Source organism: Lepidochelys kempii, chromosome 14, assembly GCF_965140265.1.
Source record: "Lepidochelys kempii isolate rLepKem1 chromosome 14, rLepKem1.hap2, whole genome shotgun sequence".
Taxonomy (NCBI): domain Eukaryota; kingdom Metazoa; phylum Chordata; order Testudines; family Cheloniidae; genus Lepidochelys; species Lepidochelys kempii.
The window spans coordinates 40,381,562-40,409,258 of record NC_133269.1 but is presented as its reverse complement, the minus strand read 5'-3'; the positions used below and the strand labels follow the sequence as shown (position 1 = coordinate 40,409,258).

Sequence of the window (27,697 nt, the reverse complement as noted above, 5' to 3'; positions counted from 1 at the left end):
TAAGTACTCCTTTTCTTTTTGCGAATACAGACTAACAGGGCTGCTACTCTGAAATGAGCTATCTACTTGTCTCCTATTTAAATTAAGCATGGTGGAATCGAACAATGGAAGCCCCATTTACATAGAAATCACACAGGAGGATGGCAAAAATAAGGAGTTTTAGCCCACGAAAGCTTATATTCAAATAAATTTGTCAGTCTCTAAGGTGCCACAAATACTCCTTGTTCTTTTTGCTGATACAGACTAACACAGTTACCACTCTGAAACGGGAGGATGGGAAGCTCACAGGAAGGAAAGAACAGCCTGAGGTCCTCCTGCCCCTTGAAACAAGTTAATTGAACTTTGGGAGATATCTTTAGTATCCATTACTAGACAGATACAAGAGGGCAGAACTCCCAATCCCGTATTGTCCCCAAATCCAGTGCTCTCCAACGTCCAGCTCAGAGAAATAATATGGTTCCTTTGTTCCTCTAAAGACACAAAAACACATCACAGTGTGTCATTAGCTTTCAGAAAAGACCTAACTTAAGCTTCTCCTGCTGGGTGTAGACTCTGTGCTGTCTTCTCCCCCACTTGTTTGTGTGAGGTTTGCCTCTATGTGATAGCTATATGTAAATTGAGGTGAACACACATGCCTTTCTTTAGGATAGACCTATTTATCAACTCCCCCTGCATACCTGGTTTGAAGACTTTTTAATTAACATTCCAGCATATGTCCATAACTCTTAATACCCACCACATACATACATGATGCATGATTATTAATGATCAGTGAGCTATTTTTTTCAAATGCTTGTACAAAGATTATTACAATAGTGTGTAGGGTGTGAATACAAGGGTGATTAGTGTCAGAGGAGTGTTAGCAGGAGTGTTATAAGCAAGACACAAGAAGTCATTCTTCCACTCTACTCAGCACTGATAAGGCTTCAGGTGGAGTACTATGTCCAGTTCTGGGCGCCACACTTCAGGAAAGAAGTGGACAAATTGGACAAAGTCCAGAGGAGAGCAACAAAAATGGTTAGAGGGCTAGAAAACCGTGACCTGTGAGGAAGATTGAAAAAAGTGGGTTTGTTTAGTCTGGAGAAGAGAAGTCTGAGAGGGGACATGATAACATTCTTCAAGTAGGGAAAAAGTTGTTATAAAGAGGAAGGTGGTAAATATTCCACTGACTCAAGTCTCCTTTAGCAGCTCAATACATCCTATTGGCTAGGCAATGGGATGCCCTGGGCCTTCAAGAACACAGCCCTGGGAAGAGGGGGCTGAGATGTACCCTTCTGCAAAGGGAGGGAAGAAGCCCCTTTGACCCACAACACCTTATTTTTGCAACCACTCCTGCTGGCTCAGCCTATCTGGGGTGACTTTCATCCCTTCCGCCCCTCCTTATCTCTGGCGTCTCCCCTCTGCCACCATCTGGCAGAGCATCTGCCCCATTCTTAACCCCCCTGGCTCCTACCCCCGCCACCATCCCTGATTTTGCCCCTGGGCCCCTCTCCTCCCCCTGCTGCCAGCTGCCTGACCCTCCTGGGCAGTCAGTTCTCCCCCTGCAGAGATTCTGCCCCTTCCTCCCCTCCGATTGCCCCCTCTTAGCCCCTGGGAACAGCAGGGAGACTCAGTGTCATGCCAAGGGCGGGCAGAGTCCCGGCAGCAGCTTCAGCAGCTGGTACTGAGCATCCTCCCTTCCTAGGAGCCTGCCCACGCTCGGGCTCTGTTTATCTTCCTGGGTCAGCTCCTCCATTGCGAGCCGGGGGCCGGGCCGAGCCGCTGCTGCTCCCCGGCGGGGTCTGTGCGGGGAGAGACCGGCGCTAACCCCCCGCTCCGCTCCGCCCCGGGCTCGGCCCGCACCAGCCCCCGAGCCGGAGCCCGCAGGTGATGGGGGGACCCGGGGAAAGGGCCGGGGCCGGGGCCGGGCAGGACAGTGACTCTGCACAAGCGGCCCCGCAGCCCCAGCTCCCGCCGCCCCGGGAAGCTGCTCCCTGGCTGGGAAGCGCCCGGCGGAGGGACCGGAGCTGCGGCCCCAGCGGCGAGTCGCTGCCCGGGCTCTGCCCAGGATCTGCGCCCGGGGCCAGCGCGGGGTTCGGGCAGGGGGGAGAGCGGCCGGGGGGGGGCATGGGCGGGCCCCAGGGGGGTTCCCTGTTGTGTCCCTGGGGCTGGGTTGTCGGGGAGGGGAGGGGAGAGAAATGAGACTGAAATGGAGTCGGGGGGGGGGGGATTTATTGTAACCCCGTTACAAAACTCAGAGCCCCTCCCTCCCCTGAGACAGGCCCCTTCGTGCCCCAGCGGTGGGTGAATCTCCCCAGCCCTGAACGGCTGCTGGGGCCCTGTTTGCTCCGTCAGAGACACCTGCTCTGAAAGGGGGCAGGATCCTGTTCTCCTGAAGAGCCCCGAGTGTGACCTGCTCACACTGTCTCACACGTGTGCCAGGCAGCCTGAATGACCTGCTCTTGGTGTCGTGTGGGGGGGTTACAGTGAGATCAGTCTGCTCAGATTTTGTTTCTCTTCTACATACCTAGGCTTGGAAGGATGAGATTTTAGGGGGTAAAGACCAGTTTCACCTTACACACACAAACGGATGAGAAAGTACAATAAGGGCTTTATTATCCGGCATGTTGGGGGAATGGGGGGTGCCGGTTAATCAAATATTCCCGTTCACTGGGAGTAATACTTACCCACGGAATACTAATTTTCAAAGAATTAGAATACAATAAAACGAATACCGTATAAAACAGTAGACAGGTACTCAACAATCCAGTCATGGTACTGCACTGCAGAGTGGTCGGTTTCTTGAAGCACGTAGGTGTATACAGAGAAAGTTTTCTATACAGCAGGTTATCTAATGACACTGCCTATCACTCTGGGCAGCGCATGGCCTACACCCAGATCACTAAAAATACACAACACTAAAACGATACTGAACAGAATTTAATCTTTCTGGGATGATTCAGAAGGCACTTCAGGATCTTGCAGTGCCTCAAGGTCATCATCATCGACATCAATTATCATTGTAGACGTAGAAGGTGTAGGAGATTGGGCTGAATCTGTTATGACACACCCTGGAAGCTGCTTTTTTGAATAAATCCCTGATATCCTCTTGCTGACTTGTCTTCTGCCTCTTTGGCATAAAAACAGAATGCAAAATGTGCAATTGCATAACCTCCTGGGCAGTATACTTGACCCGGTTACTAGATTGAAGATTTGTATTGGGAGAGATCAGAAATGCCAGTTAATAGAGCTTGCTGGTTGATAAAAGTGCCGGACAACACAGCTTTTACTGTATTTCCATTAATAATAATCAAAATATACAGCTAGACAAAGTAAGAAATATGCTGCTTGAGAACTTCTTACAGTGTGATTTAGGGATATATAAGATTTCCTCAGTTTTGGAGGGGAAATATTGCCATGGGTCATTGATTTGATTACAAAAAGAAATATCGGGTTCTAAAAGCTTCTTGAATCTAGCAGAGCCAGGCAGAAAGAAGAAGAATGGCTGAAAACCAGATGAAATTCAAATTGAAAATTAGGCTGATTGACCATTGGGAAAATCTATCACGAGAAGTGGTAGATTTTCCATCTCTTGAGGTCAGCACTGGGTGGATTTCTGGTAGAGGCGTCTGAGTCAAACACAAGGAACTACTCGGTGCAGGAGTAACTGGATGAATTGCTGTGGCTTGTGTTGTTCAGGAGGTCAGACTAGACTTTCTAAATTCAATGGTCTCTTCCCCTTCTGGCCTTAAAAATCCATGACACCAAATGGAGATTGGGTGGATGGGGAATTAAACTCCCCAGTGATCAACTTTCCCCCTGATATCTGAGACGCAAATTGTTTCCTACATATTTAAGGAGCCTCCCTCATCTAGGGGACTAGTGTCTCCCAGAGAGTGATGGGAAAATCACCCAGGGCTACATGTACAAAGGGACTTAGGTATTACAATGATCAGCGTAGCAGCACCTAAGGTTTAGGTGCCTTGAATCACAGTGGGAACCACAACCTGAGTTTGGCTCCCAGGCTCCCTCTATTATTCCTGGGTAGAGCTAAGCACCTAAAAACGGGATCTACAAAACACAGCATGCTGACTGGGGAGTGCCTGAGCTAGCCAATAGAAAATCATAGAATCGTAGGACTGGAAGGGACCTCGAACGGTCATCTAGTCCAATCCCCTGCACTCGGGGCAGGACTATGTATTATCTAGACCATCCCTGACAGGTGTTTGCCTAACCTACTCTTAAAAATCTCCAACGATGGAGATTCCACAACCTCCCTGGGTAATTTATTCCAGTGCTTAACCACCCTGACAGGAAGTTTTTCCTAATGTCCAACCTAAACCTCCCTTGCTGCAATTTAAACCCATTGCTTCTTGTCCTAAAATGCTGAAGAGAGGAGCGAGTCAGATGCCCCACCCCCCAAAGGGACTTAGGTGGCTATCTCTGCTTGGTCATTCTCAGCTGAGAACCCTCTCCTGGAATTTGATGCATAAAACTATGGGGTTTTCCAGGGTACGTCTCTCCGAGGGCATGTCTACACTACAAAATTAAATCGACTTAAATTAGGTCGACCTACAGCTACCGCAGTAATTAAACCGGCTTTTCACGTCCACATTACACTCCTTCTGTCGGTGGTGCTGGAGCACTCCCTGGGCAGTGGGGCTCCGGCTGTCAGTCCCACACAGGCACTGCAGCTGTTAGCCCCGCGCGGCAGGGCTCAGGCTGACGAAGGCAGCAGCAGGTGATGTAAGCAAAGCAGTGTCTGCATGAACACTGCATTAACCTAAATACATTGACCTGAGAGATGCCCCTTTCATGGAGGTGGAGTTATTAACTCCATATACTGGGCGACCTACATCGGTGGGAGCAACATTTCAGTGTAGATGCTCACAGAGTTAGCTCAATGTCAGCACCTCACGTCGATCTAACTCTGTAGTGTAGACCAGGCCTCAGTCTCTCCCGTTAAAGCTGTTCCACCATGTATGAATAAATACATATGCATTGGGCGAGAAAGAGTGAGATTATCTTCAGCCCTCTGGTAGAGCCCTCACCTGGGTTTTAGGAGATCCAGGTTTCAGATCCACTCCTCTCATGTCTATTTTGACCTTTCTGTGTGGGCTGACCCAGTCTGTCTCCTTTGTGTATCTTTTCCTAGAAACATTTGTTGTTGTCGGTGGTTGTAACTTTGTGTGAATTTTCACTTGCTTTCTGAAAATGGAGCTCCCCATTGGGGTAGGACTGCCAGAACCCCAGTGACTACAACACATCCTGCTGGGGGATGGGAAACCCTTTCAGAGAGGGGAGTTTCAGGGGGCTGCTGGTGGGTTTGTGTTAGAAAGGCTGGAGCAGGAAATACACAGGGTCAGGGAGGTGGTGACAGAGTGGGGCAAACCTGCTGGGACATGTTCAGTCTGTGGCATAATGTTCAGAACAGGCCCTTTGTGGGGATGGAAATTCCTCCATTTCTGGAATGGGAAAGAAACCCCCTGGGCAGGGCTGGGAAAACGGACCAGACTCCCAGTGCTAGAGCCTGAACCCACTAGCCCGACGCTGCTCTGGAATTTGAAGGGGGCACATACCAGTGAGGCCCAGGGGAGAGGCCCAGGGGAAAGGCCCCGTCCCCTCACCCCCAGCTGCTGGGAATGGGGAAGGGGTTGGGATTCCTGTCCTTGGACCCTGCTCGAGGGCTCTGCCTCCTGTATCAGCCTCTGGCTAGTAGGTGTGTGATAAATGAGATGACCCTGCCCTCCTCCACCGGCTGAGAGGGACAAGGAACTCTCTCTTTCTCCACTTCTGAAGCTTCCCGGCTGCTCTGAGCAGGTTGGGGGTGGGATTCTGTTACTCTTCCCCGCCCCAAGCTTCCATTTTATCCGCTCTCCTCGACCATGACTAGTGGGATTGTGGCTGGGGCAGCAGGTGCTGAGTGGGGGACTCTTGTTGTTTCAGGGGCCGGTGACCTTCGAGGAGGTGGCTGTGTATTTCACCCAGGGGCAGGGGGCGCTGCTGGACCCCACTCAGAGAGCCCTCTACAGGGACGTCATGCAGGAGAACTACAAGACGGTGACCTCGCTGGGTAAGGGAGTCCTGTCACCTTGGTTATTGGAAGCTGGAGGGGACCGTGATGTGGCCAGTTTAGCTTCTGCTCAGGTTCTTCCCTGGTCACTTAGGTTACATCCACACGGCATCTGGGAGGTGGGATTCCCAGCTCAGGTAGATTTACATGCACTAGTTCTGCTCGAGCTAGCGCCTGAAAAGAGCGGCATTTGTAGCATATTGGGCTAACCACCAGAATATGTGCCCAGGGGCAGGGCAGGATTGTACTCAGGTGGCTAATCCGAGCCACAGCCTGTGCTGCCATGGCCACATTGCTATTGTCAGACACTAGTGCTTGTCCCATCTACCAAGCAGGGGATCACTCCCTCAGCCACAGGAGAGGGGAGTCGGAAACACAAAGAGGTGACAAGCATCAGATTGTCCTGTCTGTACTAATTCATTATTTTTAAAACTTCTGTTTCTGGCTTCACCCTGTGAGGCCGTTGTTATACCTGGTGCAGTACACTGTGAAATTAGAGGAAGAGAGAGGGTTTAAAAGAAAGAGGAGCCTCCATGCTTGGAGGATGAGGAGGAATATCCCAGTTCTAATGGATCATGGTGCACCAGGGACCCACTTCACAAAAGGAAAAAATTAGAGAGGGGTTAGTAAATGTTCCCTTTCTCAGTCTCCCCAGCAGTTACCATGTTGTGTTTCCCCTCTTTGCTGTTCTCCTTTCGTTCCTTTCTTCCCTGGCACAGGGGATGACTCCTGTCTGGATTCTCTCTCTGTATTCCAAAGGGTATTGGGATGGTGAATGAGAAGGAGAATCCAGAGCAGGAAGGTGGTGAGGATGTGGGTCTGCAGGGAATGGTATTGGGAAGATCTGAGGGGAATTTTTATGAGAATCACAAACGAGGAAAAACCAATGGAAATCAGCACAGGTCAGAGAGGCTGCTGGGGTATGACCCAGGGAAGAAATCGTGTGAACCCATAAATGATGGTGGAGATTGCAAGGACCTCAAGGAAACCACAGCCCAGCAGAGAATGCCCATAAAAGAGAGAAAATACACATGCACCAAGTGTGGGAAAAGCTTCATTCAGAGGTCACATCTTATTTCCCATCAGAGGATCCACACTGGAGAGAAACCCTACAAGTGCCTTGTCTGTGCAAAAGGTTTCAATCAGACCACAAACCTTATTTCCCACCAGAGGATCCACACGGGAGAGAAACCCTATAAATGCTTTGACTGTGGGAAAGGTTTCAATCAGGGTTCGCATCTTATTAGGCATGAGAGTACCGACAGAGGTGAAAAACCCTATAAATGTATGTACTGTGTGAAAAACTTCATTCAGAGCGCAGATCTTATTAGGCATGAGAGATCCCACATGGGTGAGAAATCCTATAAATGTCTGGACTGTGGGAGAAGCTTTGTTCTGAGCTCAGTTCTTATTTCACATGAGAGAACGCACACAGGAGAGAAACCCTATAAATGCCTTAAGTGCGGGAAAAGATTCAGCTGGAGCTCAAATCTGATTTCACATCAAAGAACTCATACAGGAGAGAGATCGTATAAGTGCCTGGACTGTGGGAAATGGTTTATTAACAACTCAGCCCTTTGTAAACATCAGAGAATCCATACAGGAGAGAGACCCTATAAATGCCTCGACTGTGGGAAAAGTTTCAGTTGGAGATCAACCTATATCCGACATCAGAGAATCCACATGGGAGAGAAACCTTGAATATGGGAGAAGCTTCAGCTGGGGTCTGCTTGTATCAGGCATCAGCAAACCCATATAGAGAATAGACCTCTTAAATATCTTTAACATGGAAGATGCTTCAAGTGGAATTGAAATTGGAGACTCCACACAGGAGAGAAATTCTATCAATTCCATCCCTAGGACTGGCCATAGTGTCTTAAAAAATAAATCCAATTGCCTTGAACATATCTTTGACTTCTTTCATGCTAAGTCAGACTTGTGAGGGCTGCTGATGAAAATGTTGACAGGTTCCAGAGGGGTAGCCGTGTTAGTCTGTGTCAGCCAGAATAACGAGGAGTCCTTGTGGCACCTTACAGACTAACAAAAGGACTCCTCGTTGTTTTTGATGAAAATGTTGCGGACTTGGAGGGGAGTTTCAGTGAATCCTCGATACTGTGCGATCGTTCTGAACTTAATTCCAGGATTCCATCTATGGGAAAAGCAGCTTGTGGGCTTCTTCCTGCCCAGCTCAGGTTGTTTGCAGATGGGAATTTGAGTTTTCTCCTTTCGTTAGGATGATGTTAAAACTTTTGTAACTAACGTGCTCATATAAGAAGGCTACTTTCTGAGATCTGTCATTTAGCCAGTTCTCAATCCATTTAATGTGTGCTTTATTGATATTGCTATTTTTTTAACCAGAATGTGATGCAGTAAAATGCCTCAAAAAAGTCTTAAGTGTATTCCATCTACCCAGTTATCTTTATCAACCAAATGTTTAATCTCCTCAAAGAATGAAATCAGATTTGTTTGACAAGACCTATTTTCTATAAAGCATATTGCCTGGCATTAATTATGGTCCTATTCTTTAATTAAGTATTAATTATATCCCAAACTACCTTTTCCATTATTTTACCCAGGATTGATATCAGGATAAGTGGCCTATAGTTATCCAGGTCATCCCACTTGCCTTTCTGGAATTCTTCAGGAATGTCCCTGTTATTCCACGATTTTTTAAAAATTAATATCTTTGGGGCAGAGTTCTCCTCAGAAAACTCTTTTAGAGCTGTGAGGTGGAAGTTATTCAGGGCTAGCTGATGGGAAAATGTTATTCCTTAGTAAATGTTGTTGAACATCCTCCTTAGTTACTAATGGACTGAAAAGTATTTCTTCATCTTCATGTGATACAAGCACATCATCCTGTTTCTTTCCAAACACAGAACAGAAATCTTTATTAAAAACACTTCTGCCATTTTTGCATCCCTATTAACAATTTTACTATCTCCAGATAGTAATGGGCCTATACCATTGTTAGGATTTCTTTTGTTCCTAATACACTTTACCAACTCCTTCTTACTGCCCTCAGCCCTGCCATCCATGGGTTATTCCCTGATGTCTTTAGCTTCCCATATCAATTTTCTACACTTCACAATTTCTAATGCATATCAATTGCTATCTATTTCCTCTTTTTTCCCTTCATTCTGTGTTGCTTTTTCATTTCTAATTGCTGCCTTTACTTCACCATGGAACCAGGATGGGCTTTTAGTCAAAGTTGTCCTCTTTCTCAACTGTAGAATCATGTTGGATTTTTGTTTGTTTGTTTATGCTGTTGCCATCTAATAACTCTTCTTACAAAAATCCCCATTTTCAATCACATTTTTTCTGTCCAATTTTTTCTTCCCAGTCAATTTTGCTCATAATTTTCCTTAGCTTTGGGAAATTTCTCCTTTTGAAGCACCAAGCATATACATGTTACTGGTTGGGACTAACCTTTGTTTGCCCATATTGAATGTAATCAGGTCATGATCACTGATCCCTAGGCAATCACCTACTTCCAGTCCAGTGATTATCTATCGTGAGGTCCAAAATAATTACCTCATTTGAGGGGCAATATCTTTTGTTTTAGAAAACTGCCATTTATAATTTTTAGACAATCTCATGATGTTTTACCCCGGCTACATGAAACCTCCAGCATATGTCTCCCAAACTGGAGTAATCCATAATCAACACAATTTTTCTTTCCAGAAATTACAGACAGGTGCTTATGGAGTAACTCCTCTAGTTTGATTCAATGGCCTATCACAGACCCACACTAGGATCTTCTCCTGGGCTTTGTAAGTTAGCACATTGAGCCATGCACCAACATTCTGACCCGTACAGAAAGTATCGGCTCAACAGTTCTCTCATATGTGCTGATTTTTATATTAAAATGTTTTTGGCCCTGCATACCTTGTGGAGTTGGAGTACGAGGAAAGCTAATGGGTGAAAAGATATTGACTGCAGAAATGAGCTGGTTGACGGGACTATTGAGAGCTTCAAGACTGCAGAAAATAAAAGATGAAGTGGTAAGAAAATGTGTAAGGCAAGAAATAATGCTTTTACAGAAGATTAAAAAAAGACAACTTGCAACTGGGTCAAAAATGGACCAGAAATCACACATGGCGCTTGTGACAGTCTGTAACCTAACGTTCACCCCTTTTACAAGACTCGGATACATTTTGTACAAAGTATGCCTTGTGAGGTATTATTTGAAAACTCATAATTTGCTGAACATTATTGCCCTGGTAAAATATGTGTGGCAACATTTTATGTAAAGTTATAAGATTCTACTGTATGACGTGACTGAGACATGTTCCAAGTTTAGAAAAGCAGGCACAAACCAGTTCCTCAGAGGCATAGGGCAAACTGATGCTTTAGCCAGGTGTCAGTGAAATCAAATGGACTGTCACTTGGCTAAGCGGCCATTCTTTGGTAGGAAAAAGGGTGCGAGTGAGAAATTGATATCTTGGCTAAGAAACAGCTGGAGGTTCCCGTCCCCACAGATTTTTTTCTGTCTCCTGAGCCCCAGCTAGAGTTCATTCTCAAAGAGCAGAAAAATGGATAAGCGTCAGAACAGACACCCCAAGTGATCTCCCCTTTCTGTCCACAGCAGCCACAACACCTGAAGAAAAGACACCACTTTGAAGTGGGGGAGGGGTCCTGGCTGAAAGGATTCCAGCCGGCCAGACTGCTAAAGCATGTGGTGAGAGAGATTTTTTGCTTTACATTCATTTCACTTGTTAAGTTAGGTATTAGTTGCGTTTTACCTTGTATTTCTTTGTAACCAACTCTGACTTTTATGCCTCGTTACTTGTAATCATTTAAAATCTACCTTTCTGGAGTTAATAAACCTTGTTTTATTGTTGTATCTCAACCAGTGTGTTTGGATTGAAGTGTTTGGGAAACGCCACTTGAGATAACATGATTTGTACGTATCATTCTCTATTCAGGAATTAACGGGCTTTATATGAGCTTGTGTTGTCCAGGAGGCAAGTCTGGGACTAGGAATTTGGTGGTGTTACTCCGCAGTGTCATTCAGGAGTAGTCGGCTATAGCACTCCTACAATAAGCTGGAGGCACTGTGCATGCTTGAAGCCGTGTGTCAGCAGACCAGAAGTGGCTGCCGTCAGACTGAAGCAGTGTAAAGGCATCCCAGGCTGGAGAATTGAGGGGACGCAGCTGTTCAACAGTCCAGATTGCTGTGACATTACTCAGGGTACAATGCAAACCGGAGTACCAAGCAATGAGAAATAGGGGAAGACTGAGGCTGCGTTGACTAGACATGGTGAAGAATGTCATAGAATAAAATGGACTAAAGAGGACGGAAGCCATGATCGGATATAAGACAGAAGGTGGTGGGAAGACCAACTGCTGCTGAGCTGGTGGATAGGAAACAAAGAAGGAGAAAAAGACACTGAACCACATGCATTCAAGGTCCTGCAGTTCCGACTTACCAATCACTCTAAATCAAGTAATGCCCACTCCGTCTTTCCGAAACAGGTTGTAAACAGAGATTTTAATGTTGCAATCATAAGGATCCTCCCACCAATTTTCAGTAAAGCCAATTCTATCACATTTCTCCTCATCAGGGAGAACCTCCAGCTCCTTCCTGCCTGTCACCCAGATTCCCAGTGTTTGGTACAAAGCAGCTGATTTCTTTCCCCCTCTTCACATCCTTTGCCACATGGGCTCAATTTGTTTGTGGCACGCTAAGTTGCATTTGTACTGCATGTGCCTTCTTAGCACCCTCCCCTGTCACTGCTAATTTAACATGAGCCTAGCTGCTCCCGCTCGTCTCCAGAGAAGATTAGCCCCCCTCTCTGGGAGATGCAGGCTGTCCCATTCAGACAGCCCTCCTCTCCCACAGGAACATAGCCCAGTATTCAACAAAACCCAAACTCCCAGGTTCAGACCTGTTGCACAGCTAATGATTCACCTCCAGTATTTTCCACCTTTTCTCACTCATGGAACCAGAAGGATCCTTTGCGTAGGATTCTAACACACCATTCTACTGGAGTACCAGCTGATGGTTAAGTGAGGGCCAGCTTACTGTTTCAATGTAGACACTTTGGGTCAGTGACCAAAATTATGGTCATTATAGCTCTGGGTTCTGGAGATACAGCACCCCCCACAGAAACAGCTTTTCGTAGAGTAGAGGGATTCTACCAACGTTTTTTTGTGCTGCCCGCGGGGTCAAACCGTGTCCTTCATCCTGACCACAATGGTCACAGTCGTTCGACACTTACCCTACTTAGTGTACGGCAACTGCTCTCCCTTGGGATAAGCAAAACAAAACACAATATTCGCCAGAGACTTTAGCTCTCTTGATAGGTGAGTGTCGGACAGAGTGTCTGTTGCTAGCCAGAAATTATAAACAAGACCTCAAGGGGTTCAAGGCAACAGGTTACAGCCACCGAACCTGAGTAACAGCCAAGCCCTGGACGTTTGAGTCTGGCCCTGGGGAGAAATAGAAGCATGTTGCTAAAATCTGCCTGTCAAAGGGTTCTTTTTTGGGGGAATGGAATCGAAGCTGAGCAGAAATGCACAGGCCCTGAAATAGCTTTAGGAAAGATGGGGATAAAATGGAGAGAGGCCAGAGGAGAGCAGCACAAATGAAAGGTTTAGAAATCCTATGAGGAAAAGTTAAAAAAAAACCGGGCAGGGATATTTGGCTTAGTGTCAAGCTGTCATTCAGCAGCTCGAGCACGAATGCCAACCACGGGGCAGACTGCCGCAGACAGGGCCCAAACCCCAGCCGAGTTCTATACTTAGATTTCACCAACCAGATATTATGTCTAAACTCTTCAGGCCCCAGTAGCCTAACCATGGAATCACAGACAGCCTCCTTGGACACTCATCTTTCTTGCCCTCTAGGTGAGCTTCCTTTGGTGATAGATGGTCCCTTATACCCAAAATCACAACAATATTCACGTTACTCCCAGTCCCATAGGACCGGTCACTTACCCCGGGTCAATTTCACCGTAGATCTTACACCAAAGACAACACTTGTAGTCAATCCAGCAAGATTTATTAACTAAGGAAAAGAAATGGGAGTTATTTACAGGGTTAAAGCAATTAAGCATATACATGTGAATGAGTTACAATCTTTAGTTCCAAAAAGTAAGAAGAGTTTCTATCATAAGTAACCTTTACAAGTCTTTTAGGGCTATCCCAGGCGGTATAGCTGGGGATCCCATGCTTTTGCGTAGAAACCTTGCCCTTGCAAAGTCCAGCAACGTAAAGACAATTTAGTACTTCTTTTCAGGGGATTTTTTTTATTCCTCTTTCTTTGCGACCCCCCTAACAGTAGAAATTTGCCTGCATAGCCTCACCTCATGTTGCTGGGGGCAGGGCAGGAAGAGCAATTAACAGAGTCTTTTGTTTTATGGTGTCCAATGGGTCATCTGCTGCTGATGTGCCTTCCCGAGACCAGTATTTTACCATAGTTGATGTCCGGTAATTTGCCCGGCACCAGAGAAAATGCCATTCCTTCTGTAGGAAGTGAGGTTTTTACACCAGATGATGTTTCTTTCCTGTTTGCTGACTTACACAATTACAGAGCAGACACTTTAGATCCCCTTATAACAAGATTAATGCCTGCACCAGCATCTTACAAGCAGCTTATAAAATCTAAACACACTCTTATAAATTCTACATCTATTTAAGAATACTAACACACAGGGAAGGCAGCCTGATTCCAGTGGGCTTCTTGCCATGAGGACTGTCAGCAGGTAGGTGGGGGATGAGTGTGGTCCATGGGCTATGGGTAAACGAAAGTGTAGTGTTGGATCCTCCTCGGCATGAGCGGGAAGGGGCTGTAAAATTTCACAAGTGTAGGTTGTTTCTATTCAGCAGGCTCTGTGTTTGCAGCTCACCTAAAAACAAGATCTGCCGAAGCAAAAAGAAGAGGATAGATTCTGTCCTACCATTGTCATGTGCCCTTGTCTCTCAGTGCTAGCACGCTCCACACAAGCCGAGTGGAAGTGCGTGTGCGCACTGGACGTACGGGGGCATAGCCCAAATGACTGACATTGTTTTGGTGTGTTTCAGGCTTTTCAGAGGTTTGCGGAACTCCAAGCTCTGGAATGGCCTGAGATACCACCAGGCAGTCTTCACTTGCAATTAACAAAGTTCATTGGTCAGTGAAATTCCTAGATTCTTTTCTAGTGGAAAGGGAACATGTTCTGGTGGGCGTTAGTGGTCCTTTGGGCAATTGTCATCAGTTCAGGCACTGCTGTAGCTAGCTGAAGGCCAAGGATGCTCTGATTCCTAAGCGGTCCTCCCCCCGCCCCCTCCTGGACACATTGTGACGGTGGAATTGGGATGATGGCCGCGCCTCAAAATGGTTGGAGAGTGGAGCTGCTGACAGGGCAGGGAGAGAAATCCCAGATAACGGCCTTTGGCCCAGCACCTTTACAGTTTTAGCCACGCAGGCTACAGTAACTTTAAACTCCTTCTCCACGCCCCACCAAGGGTTCCCTCTAATTTTTCCCATCCACGTGTGCAATGAATTTTGTTATGTGCACCAGTACGGAGGTGATGTGTGACTGGCCCCATCAGTGGTCGTGCTGCTGGTGATTTATAATAATCCATTGTTCAAACAAACTAAAATCTCATGGCAAAGTGTCGGAAAATGGTACAAGTAAAGTAAGAGAGTGTCCTGGCAAATGGTCCTTTGTCTTATGAAGTCTCCAATAAATCTGCACTACGTCCTGTAAAACAAAACTAATATCCTACTATGGGATCAAACAGCCTTCAGCAAATAGAGATTAACCCACAATACAGGACGGGCTGTAAGACACCCCAGGTTCATATAAATGAACATCCCAGAGCATGTTCCAGATGATTCAGAATCAGGAGAACACACTTACCCATTTTCTCCTCTGAACTGTCTACACCTGTCCCATTCGGAGCCTCCTTCTATGGTCATGTTACTTACAAAAATTTTAACGACATCCTAATGAAAGGAGAAAACCCAAACTCCCATCTAAAAACAATCTGAGCTGGGCAGGAAAAAGGCCAGAAGCTGCTTTACCCAAAGATGGAAACTGAGATTTAGGGTCAGAACAATCACACTGTTTGGGATTGAGTCAAATTCCCCCTCCAGGTCTGCAATGCTTTCATCTCCAGCCCTCAGGAGTCTGATTTGGTGGGGGTTGAGATCAGTGTTCCCTCTAATTTTTTCCATCCATGCGTGGAATGAATTTTGTTATGTGCACCAAATTACCGAAGTAATGTGCGGCTGTGTGCCACTAATAGAAACAAAAAACCTAGATATAATATATATTTTTAATAAGATACCATAGGGATAATTACTCCAGCCAGGACAGGCTAGGCATTTTAGAAATCACTGCTCAAAGAATTAAACTTAAGCGAAAGAGAGAAATAAAAATTATGAAATGCATAGACCAGTCAAAAAACTCAAATAACAGCACTTTGAAAGAATAAAATTACAGAGAATATATGTGCATTGCAGGAAGTCTCAAGAAGGAACAACAACAACAATACAAGTATATGTTGGGAGGTGTGTGAGTGTGAGAGAGACACACAACATGTGTGTGTGAGAGAGAGACATGCATTGTCCCTTTAAGTATGTGGTCTTGTAGGTAGACCGGCACTCAAAACAGACACAGCAGCAGCCACCAGAAAGCTCCCTCCATCCCACTCCTGAGCCCTGTCGCGTTCCCCCCGCTCCCCCTCTGCAGAGATGGGGTACAGGGGCAGGGGATACCCTGACATCAGCACCCCCCCTTCCCACCCGCTCTGCATAGCAAGCGGGAGGCTCCTGGGAGCAGTTCCAAGACAGAGGCCAGGAGCAGCGTGGCAGTGGAGGGAGGGGCATCTGAACTGTGCGGCACTTGATAGCTTGCTGGGTGGCTGCTTGGCCGCGCAGCTTACAGGGAACTTAGATTGGGACCACTGTATAACTGAGATGCTCAGGGTTGGTCTAGACTAGAAGTGGTAGAGGTTTGGTCCAGGTCAGGGCTAAACGTGGCAGCTACCAACCCCAACCAGTTTTCCTGCTCTAGACAACCCTCAGAGGCAGAAAGGCCCCTTGGCCCAGCAGCCACGGCTGCAGCAGGGAGGGGCTGATCGTATTCTCTGCCGTGTAAAAAGTTGTGAGTTCTGAATGAAACATTTCCCACATTCAAAGCATCTCTGTGTTCACCATGGATCCTTTGCTGTGAAATAAGAACTGAACTCTGAGTGAAACTCTTCCCACAATCCAGCCATTTATAGGACCCATCTCCAGTGTGGATTCACTGATGTATATTAAGTGGTGACTTGTCACTCAACTTTTTCCCACAGTCGAGGCATTGATGGCGATTTCTCCTACGTGGATTCTCTGGTGCCTAGTCAGGTTTGAACTCTGAGGGAATTTTTTCCCACAGTCAGGGCATTAATAGGGTATTTCTCCTGAATGGATTTGGTGATGCACAATAAGATGTGAGAAATGAATAAAGCTTTTCCCACAGTCAAGGCATTTATAGGGTCTATCTCCCGTGTGGATTTTCTGATGTCCCATAAGGCATGACTTGTCACTAAACTCTTTCCCACACTCAAGGCATTTATAAGGTGTCTCTCCTGTATGGATCCTCTGATGTCGAATTTGGTTTGACCTATGATGGCAATTTATCCCACAGTCCTGGCATTTATATGGTTTCCCTCCCATATGGATGCTGTGCTGTGAAGTAAGATCTGAGTTCTGAAAAAAAGTTTTCGCACAGTAAAGGCATTTATAGGGCTTCTCTCCCGTAGGGGTTCTCTGATGTGTAATAAGGTATGCTTTGCCATTAAATTTTCGCCCACAATCAATGCACTTATAAGGTCTCTCTCCAGTGTGGGTTCTCTGATGTGTACTAAATTGTGATTTGTCACTAAACATTTTTCCACAGTCGAGGTTTATGAGGTTTTTCCTGCCATGTGGGTGTTCTGGTGTCTAGTCAGGTTTGAACTCTGACTGAAGTTTTTCCCACAGTCGGGGCATTTATAGGGTGTTTTTCCTGTATGGATTCTCAGATGCACACTAAGATTTGAACTTTGAAGGAATCTTTTCCCACATACCAGGCACTTATAAGGTCTCTCTCCTGTGTGGGTTCTCTGATGTGCAGTCAGATCTGAGCTCCAACTGAAACTTTTCCCACACTCGAGGCACATATAGGGTCTCTCTCCTGTGTGAGTTCTCTGATGTGCAATTAGATATGAGCTCTGATTGAAACTTTTCCCACATTCCAGGCACTTATAGGGTTTGTCTCCAGTGTGGGTTCTCTTGTGTCTAGTAAGGAGTGAGTTCTGATTGAATCTTCTCCCACAGTCAAGGCATTTATAGGGTTTCTCTCCCGTGTGGAGTCTCTGGTGAATAATAAGGGCTGAACTGTCACTAAATGCTTTCCCACAATCCAGGCATTTGTAGGGTTTCTCTCCTGTATGGAGCATCTGATGTCTAACAAGCTGCATGTTCCAATCAAAACTTTCCCCACAGTCAAGGCACTTATAGACTCTTTCTCCTGTGTGGGTTCTCTGGTGTGAAATAAGATCTGAGCTCTGAATGAAGCTTTTCCCGCATTCCAGGCATTTATAGGGTTTCTCACCTGTGTGGGTTCTCTCATGCCTAAGAAGATGTGAACCTTGAATGAAACCTTTCCCACAGTTAAGGCACTTATAGGGTTTCTCTCCCGTGTGAATCCTCTGGTGTGAAATAAGGTGTGCGGTCTGGCTGAAACCTCTCCCACAGACAAGGCACTTGTAGGGTTTCTCTCCAGTGTGGATCCTCTGATGGGAAATAAGATGTGACCTCCGAATAAAGCTTTTCCCACACTCGGTGCATGTGTTTTTTCTCTCTTCTGTGGTGATTCTCTGCTGGGCTGTTGTTTCCTTGAGGTCCTTGCAATCTCCACCATCATTTATGGGTTCACAAATTTTCTTTCCTGGGTCGTATCCCAGCAGCCTCTCTGACCTGCGCTGGTTTCTGCAGGTTTTTCCTCGTTTATGACTCTCATGAAAATTCCCCTTGGATTTTCCCAATACCGTTCCCTGCAGACCCACGTCCTCACCACCTTCCTGCTCTGGATTCTCCTTCTCATTCACCATCCCAACACGCTCTGGAATACAGAGAGAGAATCCAGACAGGAGTCATCCCCCGTGCCGGGGAAGAAAGGAACAAAAGGGGAACAGCAAAGAGGGGAAACACAACATGGTAACTGCTGGGGAGACTGAGAAAGGGAACATTTACTAACCCCTCTCTAATTTTTCCTTCTGTGAAGTGGGTCCCTGGTGCACCATGATCCATTAGAACTGGGATATTCCTCCTCATCCTCCAAGAATGGAGGCTCCTCCTTCTTTTAAACCCTCTCTCTTCCTCTAATTTCACGGTGTACTGCACCAGGTATAACAACGGCACCACAGGGTGAAGCCAGAAACAGAGGTTTTAAAAATAAATTAAAGAAAAAATGGAGTCTTCATGCTTGGAAGAAATAACCTTTTTGTAACAGATAACACGGAGCACCAGGAGAAATTGGATTCTGCCTCCAGATCCCTTCCAAACACCCAGGGGGAAGTAGAATCTTGGGGCAGGGAGGTCCTACCAGATCTCAGTCAGCGTGGGTGGGTGACATTTGCCCCATAGATGGAGCTATTCCCAGGAAGTGAGGGGAACAGACATGAATGAATACAGACAGGACAACACAATGCTTCTGCCACTCTTTTTAGGCAGGTTTCAGAGTAGCAGCCGTGTTAGTCTGTATTTGCAAAAAGAAAAGGAGTACTTGTGGTACCTCAGAGACTAACAAATGCTCAAATAAATTTGTTAGTCTCTAAGGTGCCACAAGTCCTCCTTTTCTCTTTTTAGGCACTAGCTCTAGCAGAGTTAGTGCATGTACATCTACCTGAGCTGGGAATCCCACCTCCCAGATGCCGTGTAGACGTAACCTAAGGGAATTGGGAAGAACCTGAGCAGAAGCCAAACTGGCCACATCAGAGACTCCCCAGCTTCCAGTAACGCAGGGGACGGGAATCCCTTACCCAGCGAGGTCACCGTCTTGTAATTCTCCTGCATGACGTCCCTGTAGAGGGCTCTCTGACTGGGATCCAGCAGAGCCTTCGGCCCTGGGTGAAATACACAGCCACCTCCTTGAAGGTCACCGGCCCCTGAAACAACAAGAGTCCCCCACTCAGCACCTGCTGCCCCAGCCACAATCCTACCAGTCACGGGGCTGAAGGGTCAATAAAAAGTAAGCTCTTGGTGGGAGGGGGGAGAAAGGGTAGCAGAATCCCACCCTCACCCTGCTCAGAGCAGCCAGGAGGCTGCAGGGAGGGGAGAAAGAGAGAACTCCTTGTCCCTCCCAGCCAGTGGAGGAGGGCAGGGGCCTTCCCCTTTATCACACACCTACTAGCCAGAGGCTGATAGAAGAGGGGGAGCCCCTCAGCAGGGTCCAGGGACAGGAATCCCAACAACCTCCCCATTCCCAGCAGCTGGGGGTGAGGGGACGGGGCCTCTCCCCTGGGCCTCACTGCGGGGTGCCCCCTTCGTATTCCACATCAGCCTCTGCCTGGTGGGTTCAGACTCCAGCAGTGGGAGTCCAGTCCGTTTTCCCAGCCCTGTCCAGGGAGTTTGTTTCCAGTTCCAGAAATGGGAGAATTTCCACCCCGCTCCCAAGGGGCGTCTTCTGAACATACTCAGGTGACTAGCCCAAGCCGCTATCGAGGCCGTATATTTAGGTGCTAACTCTAGCAGAACTAGTGCATATACATCTACCCGGGCTGGGAATCCCACCTCCCAGGGGCTGTGTGGACGTAACCTAAGTGACCGGGGTAGAAACTGAGCAGAAACTAAACTGGGCACACGAGAGCCCCAGGAATGCCACAGACTGAACATGTCCCAGCAGGTTTGTCCCTCCCTGTCACCACCTCCCCGGCCCTGTGTATTTCCTGCTCCAGCCCTTCTAACACAAACCCACCAGCAGCCCCCTGAAGCTCCCCCCTCTGAAGGGGTTTCCTGTCACACAGCAGGATGTGTTGTATTGCTATATTTATGTACAGGATTGGCAGGATTTGATTATTTTTCATCATTTCAATGGTAATGTGAATGTTTAGTTTTAAGGATTTATTTTCAATTTTATTGATTTACATTGTGGGAACTTATGGAGTGGGTCAGACAACAATTATTTAACAACTGTAGATATTGAGAATTTAAGCTTTACAAATGTTAAACACACACAGTCATTATCACATGTCAAAATACACCGAGTAAATATCTTTAAATCAAACTGTAAGAAATTCCTGAGCAGCATTTTATTCCTTTCCCTATCTGTACATTTCGATTATTTCTGATGGAAATATTTTTTCACCCACCTTTTCTGTGTATAGGGAGAAACTGACATTTACGACAAAAATCTCATCCTTCCAAGCCTAGGTATGTAGAAGAGAAACAGAATCTGAGCAGACTGATCTCACTGTAACCCCCCCACAGGACACCAAGAGCAGGTCATTCAGGCTGCCTGGCACACGTGCGTTAGGAGACAGTGTGAGCGGGTCGCACTCGGGGCTCTTCAGGAGAACAGGATCCTGCCCCCTTTCAGAGCAGGTGTCTCTGACGGAGCAAACAGGGCCCCAGCAGCCGTTCAGGGCTGGGGAGATTCACCCACCGCTGGGGCACGAAGGGGCCTGTCTCAGGGGAGGGAGGGGCTCCGAGTTTTGTAACGGGGTTACAATAAATCCCCCCCCCCGACTCCATTTCAGTCTCATTTCTCTCCCCTCCCCTCCCCGACAACCCAGCCCCAGGGACACAACAGGGAACCCCCCCTGGGGCCCGCCCATGCCCCCCCCGGCCGCTCTCCCCCCTGCCCGAACCCCGCGCTGGCCCCGGGCGCAGATCCTGGGCAGAGCCCGGGCAGCGACTCGCCGCTGGGGCCGCAGCTCCGGTCCCTCCGCCAGGCGCTTCCCAGCCAGGGAGCAGCTTCCCGGGGCGGCGGGAGCCGGGGCTGCGGGGCCGCTTGTGCAGAGTCACTGTCCTGCCCGGCCCCGGCCCTTTCCCCGGGTCCCCCCATCACCTGCGGGCTCCGGCTCGGGGGCTGGTGCGGGCCGAGCCCGGGGCGGAGCGGAGCGGAGCGGGGGGTTAGCGCCGGTCTCTCCCCGCACAGACCCCGCCGGGGAGCAGCAGCGGCTCGGCCCGGCCCCCGGCTCGCAATGGAGGAGCTGACCCAGGAAGATAAACAGAGGCAGAGCGAGCGCAGCCCGCCCCCTCCCAGCACGAACCAGGGCCCTGTGGGGGCAGCAGCTAAGGACCCCCCCGGCCCACACCCCGCTCAGCCCGGGGCGCCCCGGCCCGAAATTCCTCCTCTCTGCCCTGTAGAGACCGGCCCGGCCAATCCCACCCACCGCCCGGGTCACTGAGAAACGCGCCCGGGCAGGCTCCCTGGGAGGCCAGGACCCGCCACCCCCGCGGATTTGGGGACCCTCGGCAGCAATCCCCGGTCCCCATAGAAACCCCCCTTCTCCCCTTCGCAGGGATCCTGCGGACTCCTCCTTTCCACCCCCCACTGACAGGCTTCAGTGCAAGAACCGCCCCGAGTGCTGGGGCAGGGGGCTGCCGGGCAATGGGTTTGTCCAGGACCCAGAAAGGGAGCTGGGGACGGAAGGGAATTGCACCCCCTACAGGAAATGATTACACAGTATAATGTTCAAAACAGTGTTCTAGGGGAAGCAGAAAAATACAGTAGCAACAGTATTCAACTAGAAGAGCACCCAGAGTCCAATTTGTGTACAAAAATGAGGTTACTCCACATGATCCTGATGTAGACAGTTTCTCTTTACTTTGTTGCTGGGTGAATTCCAGGTTCCCTGCACTGTTCCTATCCAGCCACCTGGCTACTGGGCAATAGGGACGCCTGCTTATCAGAGGTTTACACAGGGTTACCATATTTCAGGTTCCCCAAAAGAGGACGCTGCTGGAAGGGGGGAGGCTGGAAGTGAAGGGAGGGTGCAGCAGGGGAAGGGTGTGTGTGTGTGTGGGGGGGATATTTGGCAGGGAGGCTGTAGCATTTCAAGTGTAGCCAAGCCCCAAGTGAAGTGCTTTGTACTGTGTCAGACCCTAGCCCTGCATGCTTCTGGGCAGAGAGACCCAGAGCATTCCAACTAAAATCCCATGTTTTCTCCCCACTGCTTCTCTCCCTTTCTTCAGGCCAAAGACAAAGGCTGCAGTGGATTATATCAGCCTAAAATAAAAAAAAACCACTCCTTAAGGTTTGTTTACGCTAGGATTTTAGGTGGAGACGAGGGTTTCTAGGCATTGCATTTCAAGGCCCCTAAATACCCTTGAAAAAGCAATGACTCTGCGAAAGGTTTAAGGGTCATGATGGACAAGCGACTCAGCATGAGCTCCCAGCAGGATGCTGGGGCAACAAGGGCTAATGTGACCCTTGGATGTACAAACACAGGAGTGGGGAGGTCATTTTACCGCTGTCTATGGCACTGGGGAGATCAATACTGAGATAGCAAATACAGTTCTGGTAGCTTCATGTTAAAAAGGATGTTGAAAAATTGGAAATAGTGCAGAAAAGAAATGCACACCTGAAGTCTGGCCAAAATGCACACCAGCTTATGCTGCTCGCGGAGGTGGATTTATTATGCCAACAGGAGAACTCTCTCCTGTCCGTGGTGATGGGATTCGGCCTGACTTCAGGGCTGAACGGGTCTGTGGAAGAGTTCCCTGCCTGGCTTCCTTCTTGGCCATGATCTGCTCCTCTGTTTGCACAGTGCTGAGCACAAGGAAAACCCTTTCTTAGTGGGCCCTTAAGCTGTAATGAACACGATTCATAATAATAGTCAGCCTGGTCCTTTCAGCCTGATCCTTCTGTAGCTCTTTACTATTCATAAGAACATAAGAGCAGCCATACTGGGAAAGACCAAAGGTCCACCTAGCCCAGTAGCCTGTCTTCCCACAGTGGCCAATGCCAGGTGCCCCAGAGGGAATGAACAGAATAGGTAATCATCAAGTGATCCATCCCCTGTCACCCATTCCCAGCTTCTGGCAAACAGAGGCTAGGGCCACCATCCCTGCCCATCCTGGCTAATAGCCATTGATGGACCTGTCCTCTGTGAATTTATCTAGTTCTTTTTTGAACCCTGTTATAGTCTTAGCCTTCACAACGTCCTCTGGCAGAGAGTTCCACAGGGTTTATCCTCCATGTGGATTCTCTGATGTCCCATAAGTTGTGACTTTTCAATAAATTCTTTTCCACACTCAGAGCATTTATAAGGTGTTTCTCCTGTATGGATTATCTGATATCGAATTAGGTTTGACCTACGATTGAAATTCCCACAGTCCTGGCATTTATATGGTTTCTCTCCCATGTGGATTCTGTGATGTGAAATAAGATCTGAGATCTGAAAAAAAGTTTTCCCACAGCAAAGGCATTTATAGGACTTCTCTCTTGTATGGGCAGTAAGGTGTACTTTACCATTAAAATTTCTACCACGGTCAGGGCATTTCAAGGGTCTCTTTCCAGTATGGCTTCTCCAACATGTATTAAATTGTGCTTTATCACTAAACATTTTCCCCCAGTTGCGGCATTTATGAGGTTTTTCTCCCATGTGGATTCTCTGCTGTCTAGTCAGGTTTGAACTATGATTGAAGTTTTTCCCGCAGTCGGGGCATTTATAAGGTGTTTCTCCTGTATGGATTCGCTGATGCACAATAAGATTTGAGCTCTGAAAAAAAGCTTTCCTACAGTAAAGGTATTTATAGAGCTTTCCCCTTGTATGGATTCTCTGATGTGTATTAAAGTGTGCTTTGCCATTAAACTTTTTCCCAGAGTCAATGCATTTCTAAGGTCTGTCTCCTGTGTGAATTCTTTGCTGTCCAATGAGGTGTGAGTTGTCACTAAATCTTTTTCCACACTCAAAGCATTTATAGGGTGTCTCACTCGTGTGGGTTTTCTGGTGTCTAAATAGCTGCGATCTCAAACTGAAGCTTTTCCCACACTTTGTGCTTGTGTTTTTTCTCTCTTGTGTGTGGATTCTCTGCTGGTCTGTGGTTTCCTTGGGGTCTGTGCATCCTTCTCCACAATTAATGGATTTAATCACTTCCTTCCAAAGCTGATTTCTCTCAGACTTGCTACCCTGACTCTCACAGGATCTTCCCTGGTCAACACTGCAGGAAACGTTACATTCATATCTTCCTGATACTATCCCGTAGAGTTCCATTTATTCTGGACTTTCCTGCTGAGAATTCTCCTCTTCATTCTCACTCATCTTCCTTTCACCTGCTGGGATAGAGAGAGAATCCAGACAGGGGTCATTCCCCAAGCCAGGATGAAAGGGGAACAGCAAAGAGGAGAAAGATGACACAGTAACTGTTAGGGAGATTGAGAAAGGTGAAATAGACTTACCCATTGTCTCAGTTTCAGGGCCGCTGAAATTGTACTCCCCCTCTGCAGTCCACCAAGGTCACACACTTTTAGGCTTCAGGCTCCCAACCGTCAGCTCCCGTGGGTGCAGAATGATGCGAGACCTGGGGTTTCACATTGAGCAATGTGCCAGACAAGAATGGACTTTGGGGGGGAAAAGTGTTACGTGGTTTTCCTGGGGGATACATAGTGGGGGTGAATGCAAATTCCCCACCTCCAGTCATGAAGCTATGGCCTGAGAAGGGGACCATGGTCTGCCAATTAAAGGCCCAACCTGTATAAAGGAAAGATTGAATGATTTGTAGATTCCAAAGCCAGAAGGGACCACTGTGATCATCTAGTCTGACCTCCCGTATTGCACAGGCCACGGAACTGCCCCCAAATAATTCCTAGAACAGATCTTTTAGAAAAACAGCTAATCTGGATTTAAAAATTATCAGTGAAGGAGAATCCACGACACTTGGTAAATTATTCCAGTGGTTAATTATTCTCGCTGCTAAATATTTACACCTTATTTCCAATCTGAATGCCTCTAGCGTCAACTTCCAGGCATTGGATCTTGTTAGACCTGTCTCTGCCTGATTGAAAAGCCCAATATTAAATATTTGTTCCCCAGGCAGATACTTATAGACTAATAGACTTTCAAGTACATAAAAGGTTGTTACAAGGAGGAGGGAGAAAAATTGTTTTTAACCTCTGAGGCTAGGACAAGAAGCAATGGGCTTAAATTGCAGCAAGGCCGGTTTAGGTTGGACATTAGGAAAAACTTCCTGTCAGGGTGGTTAAGCACTGGAATAAATTCCCAGGGAGGTTGTGGAATCTCCATCATTGGAGATTTTAAAGAACAGGTTAGACAAATACCTGTCAGGGATGGTCTAAATAATACTTAGTCCTGCCATGAGTGCAGGGGACTAGACTAGATGACCTCTTGAGGTCCCTTCCAATCCTATGATTCTATGATAATCAAGTCACCCTTTAAAATTCTCTTTGTTAAGATAAATAGATTGAGTTCCTTGAGTCTATCACTAGCAGAGAACCGGGACTGAGAGCAGCATGCCAGGCGGGAAAACCTTCATCAACGCCCCCCCTGTGCCCAGCCTGGGTGGGGACTTTCTCCGGTGGCTGGAACCAGCCCCTGGGGCAGCCCCAGGCTCTGCCCACACCAGCCCCTGAGCTGGAGCCTGCAGGTGACTGGGAGAGACCTGTGGAAAAGGGATGGGGATCGGCAAAGTGACTCTGCCCTGAGGGCTGCCGCACCCCCTCGCTTGAAATGATTTCCATCATATGCAGGGTTTGGTTCAATGGCTCTCAGCCGCGCCCCCCCCCCCACTATACAAATTGTTCCAGCTCCCCTGGACTCTGCACAAATGATTCCCTGGATCCTCAGATCTTGCAGCTCCTGGGAATCTGCTCCCAGGGATCTGAGCTGTGTTAAGGGGGGGCGGGCATAATTTCAGAAAAATTCGGGTAGAGGCTGAGGATAAACTATTATCTAGTATATGAAATCCTGCAAACTCCAGGTGTGGGTGGGGAGGGGTGGAAAACATCATGAAGCATACAATGCTATGAAAAGTCTAGGGTGCGGGGGGCTACCCCACAGCAAATGACACCCGAGATGCCAATGAGTTGCTGCTATCTCTTCCCAGGATCTGTTCTAGGGTCCAGACCGGAGAGATTGCACACCAAACCCAACCAGCCAAATTAGACCACAGTGTTACAGCTCTCAGGAGACTAAACTGTGGCAATCCATGGGCAGAGAACCGGTGCCACTGAACCAGCAGTATCTGCCATGGCAGGGATTTGATTGAGATATACCCAGCGGATCCCTGCAGGTGACCCACTCCCCATGCTGCACAGGAATTAGAAAGAAAGAAAGAAAGAAAGAAAGAAAGAAAGAAAGAAAGAAAGAAAGAAAGAAAGAAAGAAAGAAAGAAAGAAAGAAAGAAAGAAAGAAAGAAAGAAAGAAAGAAAGTCCCTGCCAATCTGATCTGGGGGAAAATTCCTTCCTGACCCCAAATACAGTAATCAGTTAGACCCTGAGCATGTGAGCAAGACCCACCAGCCAGACACCTGGGAAAAAGAATTTCCAGTACCACCTCTGAGCATTGCCCCATCCTACCAATGTCCCCACCCTCTGATCCTTTAGAGGAAGGAGAAAGTGTCGGGGGAGGAAGAATACATTGGGGTGGGGGGATGGGTGGCGGGAGGTTAGCCCCCTCCCCCCCCGACCCCGCCCCTTCTGCCTGAATCCCAGAAACATCAGAGATGTCAGGCCTCAAAGGACTGAATGAGGCAGGGTCCTGTGTGAACGTACAGTGCAGTGTGTGACCCCGTCATTAGAGGTTAATGTTCCTAAGGCCCAGACACGTGATGGCAGAAGTAACAGTGCCCGGGCTCCCCTGGATCCTAGGACCGCTACCACCCGTGTCTTTCAGACAGTGAATTCATCACCCACACACTGCACTTCCCCGCTGTACAGTTTATTGTTCACAGGTACACCGTGACGGAGGCGATTTGTACGGTGTGGTGTCTGAAAACGGAAGGCAATATCTGGTTCTTATATTTAACCCCCCAGCACATCTTTGTAGGAACTTGCAGGTATTCTAGTAAATCAGTAATGTGAAAAGTTTGTTTCCCTGGTGGTTGCGCTTCCCGGTCTCCACTTTGAATTCCATGGGTCGGGGGGTGTAGGTATGTGTGGGGTGAGGATTAAGACGCTGGTGTACATTTTGTCATTAGTGGGTACATGCTGCTTCCCGCAGCTTGTAATAAACAGCGCGTTGGGTCATATACCAGAAACCCCTCTCTCCCCATTCGTACATTCGTCCCCACCAAATGTGGAGCCAAAAATCTACCAGGCTCTAAGGATACGTCTGACCCCCTCTGTTTCTGCTGCCACTTCCGCAGCTGGCTGCTCCTCCCAGGGGTCATCAGACAGCTCCCGCCAGTGTGGACCCAGGACGTGCTGCAGCTTCTCCAGCAACGAAACCATCTCAAGACCTGGCGTGAGCCAGGAAGGCCGGAATAAGGGAGGCCCCATCACTTTTTACCAGTCTTAAGGGCTAACGACGGGGAGGGGGGAGTGGGGAGAGTAAGGGGCATGGGCCCGGGGAAGAGGCGTCGTGACGGCGGGGCCTCGGGGAAGAGGTGGAGTGGGGGTGGAGCCTCAGGGAAGGGGCGGAGTGGGTGGCGGGGCCCCGGTTCGTGCGCCGGTGGCTCCCCCACTTCTAGGGAGCTTCTGGCGGTCCTGGTGCAAGCACGGGAG

At 48.0% G+C, this 27,697-nt stretch overlaps 1 protein-coding gene, 1 long non-coding RNA gene and 1 pseudogene across 3 annotated transcripts; 2 read left to right on the top strand and 1 right to left on the bottom strand.

Annotated features, from left to right (window-relative positions):
• The window catches only part of LOC140897932 (uncharacterized), a 35,638-nt pseudogene extending 14,109 nt beyond the window's left edge, over positions 1-21,529 (bottom strand).
• LOC140897934 (uncharacterized) lies at positions 1,712-18,724 on the top strand. 2 transcript variants are annotated; one of them, XR_012154881.1, is made up of 4 exons: positions 1,712-1,866; positions 5,926-6,052; positions 10,641-10,730; positions 10,978-18,724. It is a non-coding gene; the product is annotated as an uncharacterized lncRNA (long non-coding RNA). The 2 variants fall into 2 exon arrangements; XR_012154880.1 differs by lacking the exon at positions 10,978-18,724 and having other exon boundaries at positions 10,641-10,877.
• On the top strand, positions 6,063-10,624 carry LOC140897913 (uncharacterized). Its single transcript, XM_073311191.1, has one exon. It carries the CDS (start codon positions 6,821-6,823, stop codon positions 7,751-7,753), a length of 933 nt encoding a protein of 310 aa, XP_073167292.1. The 5' UTR covers positions 6,063-6,820; the 3' UTR covers positions 7,754-10,624.
• Positions 21,530-27,697: the final 6,168 nt, after the last annotated feature.

What these genes read in the sequence shown, in the direction of transcription:
- LOC140897913 (XM_073311191.1), top strand. Translation starts at nt 6,821, where the DNA reads ATGGTGAATGAGAAGGAGAATCCAGAGCAGGAAGGTGGTGAGGATGTG.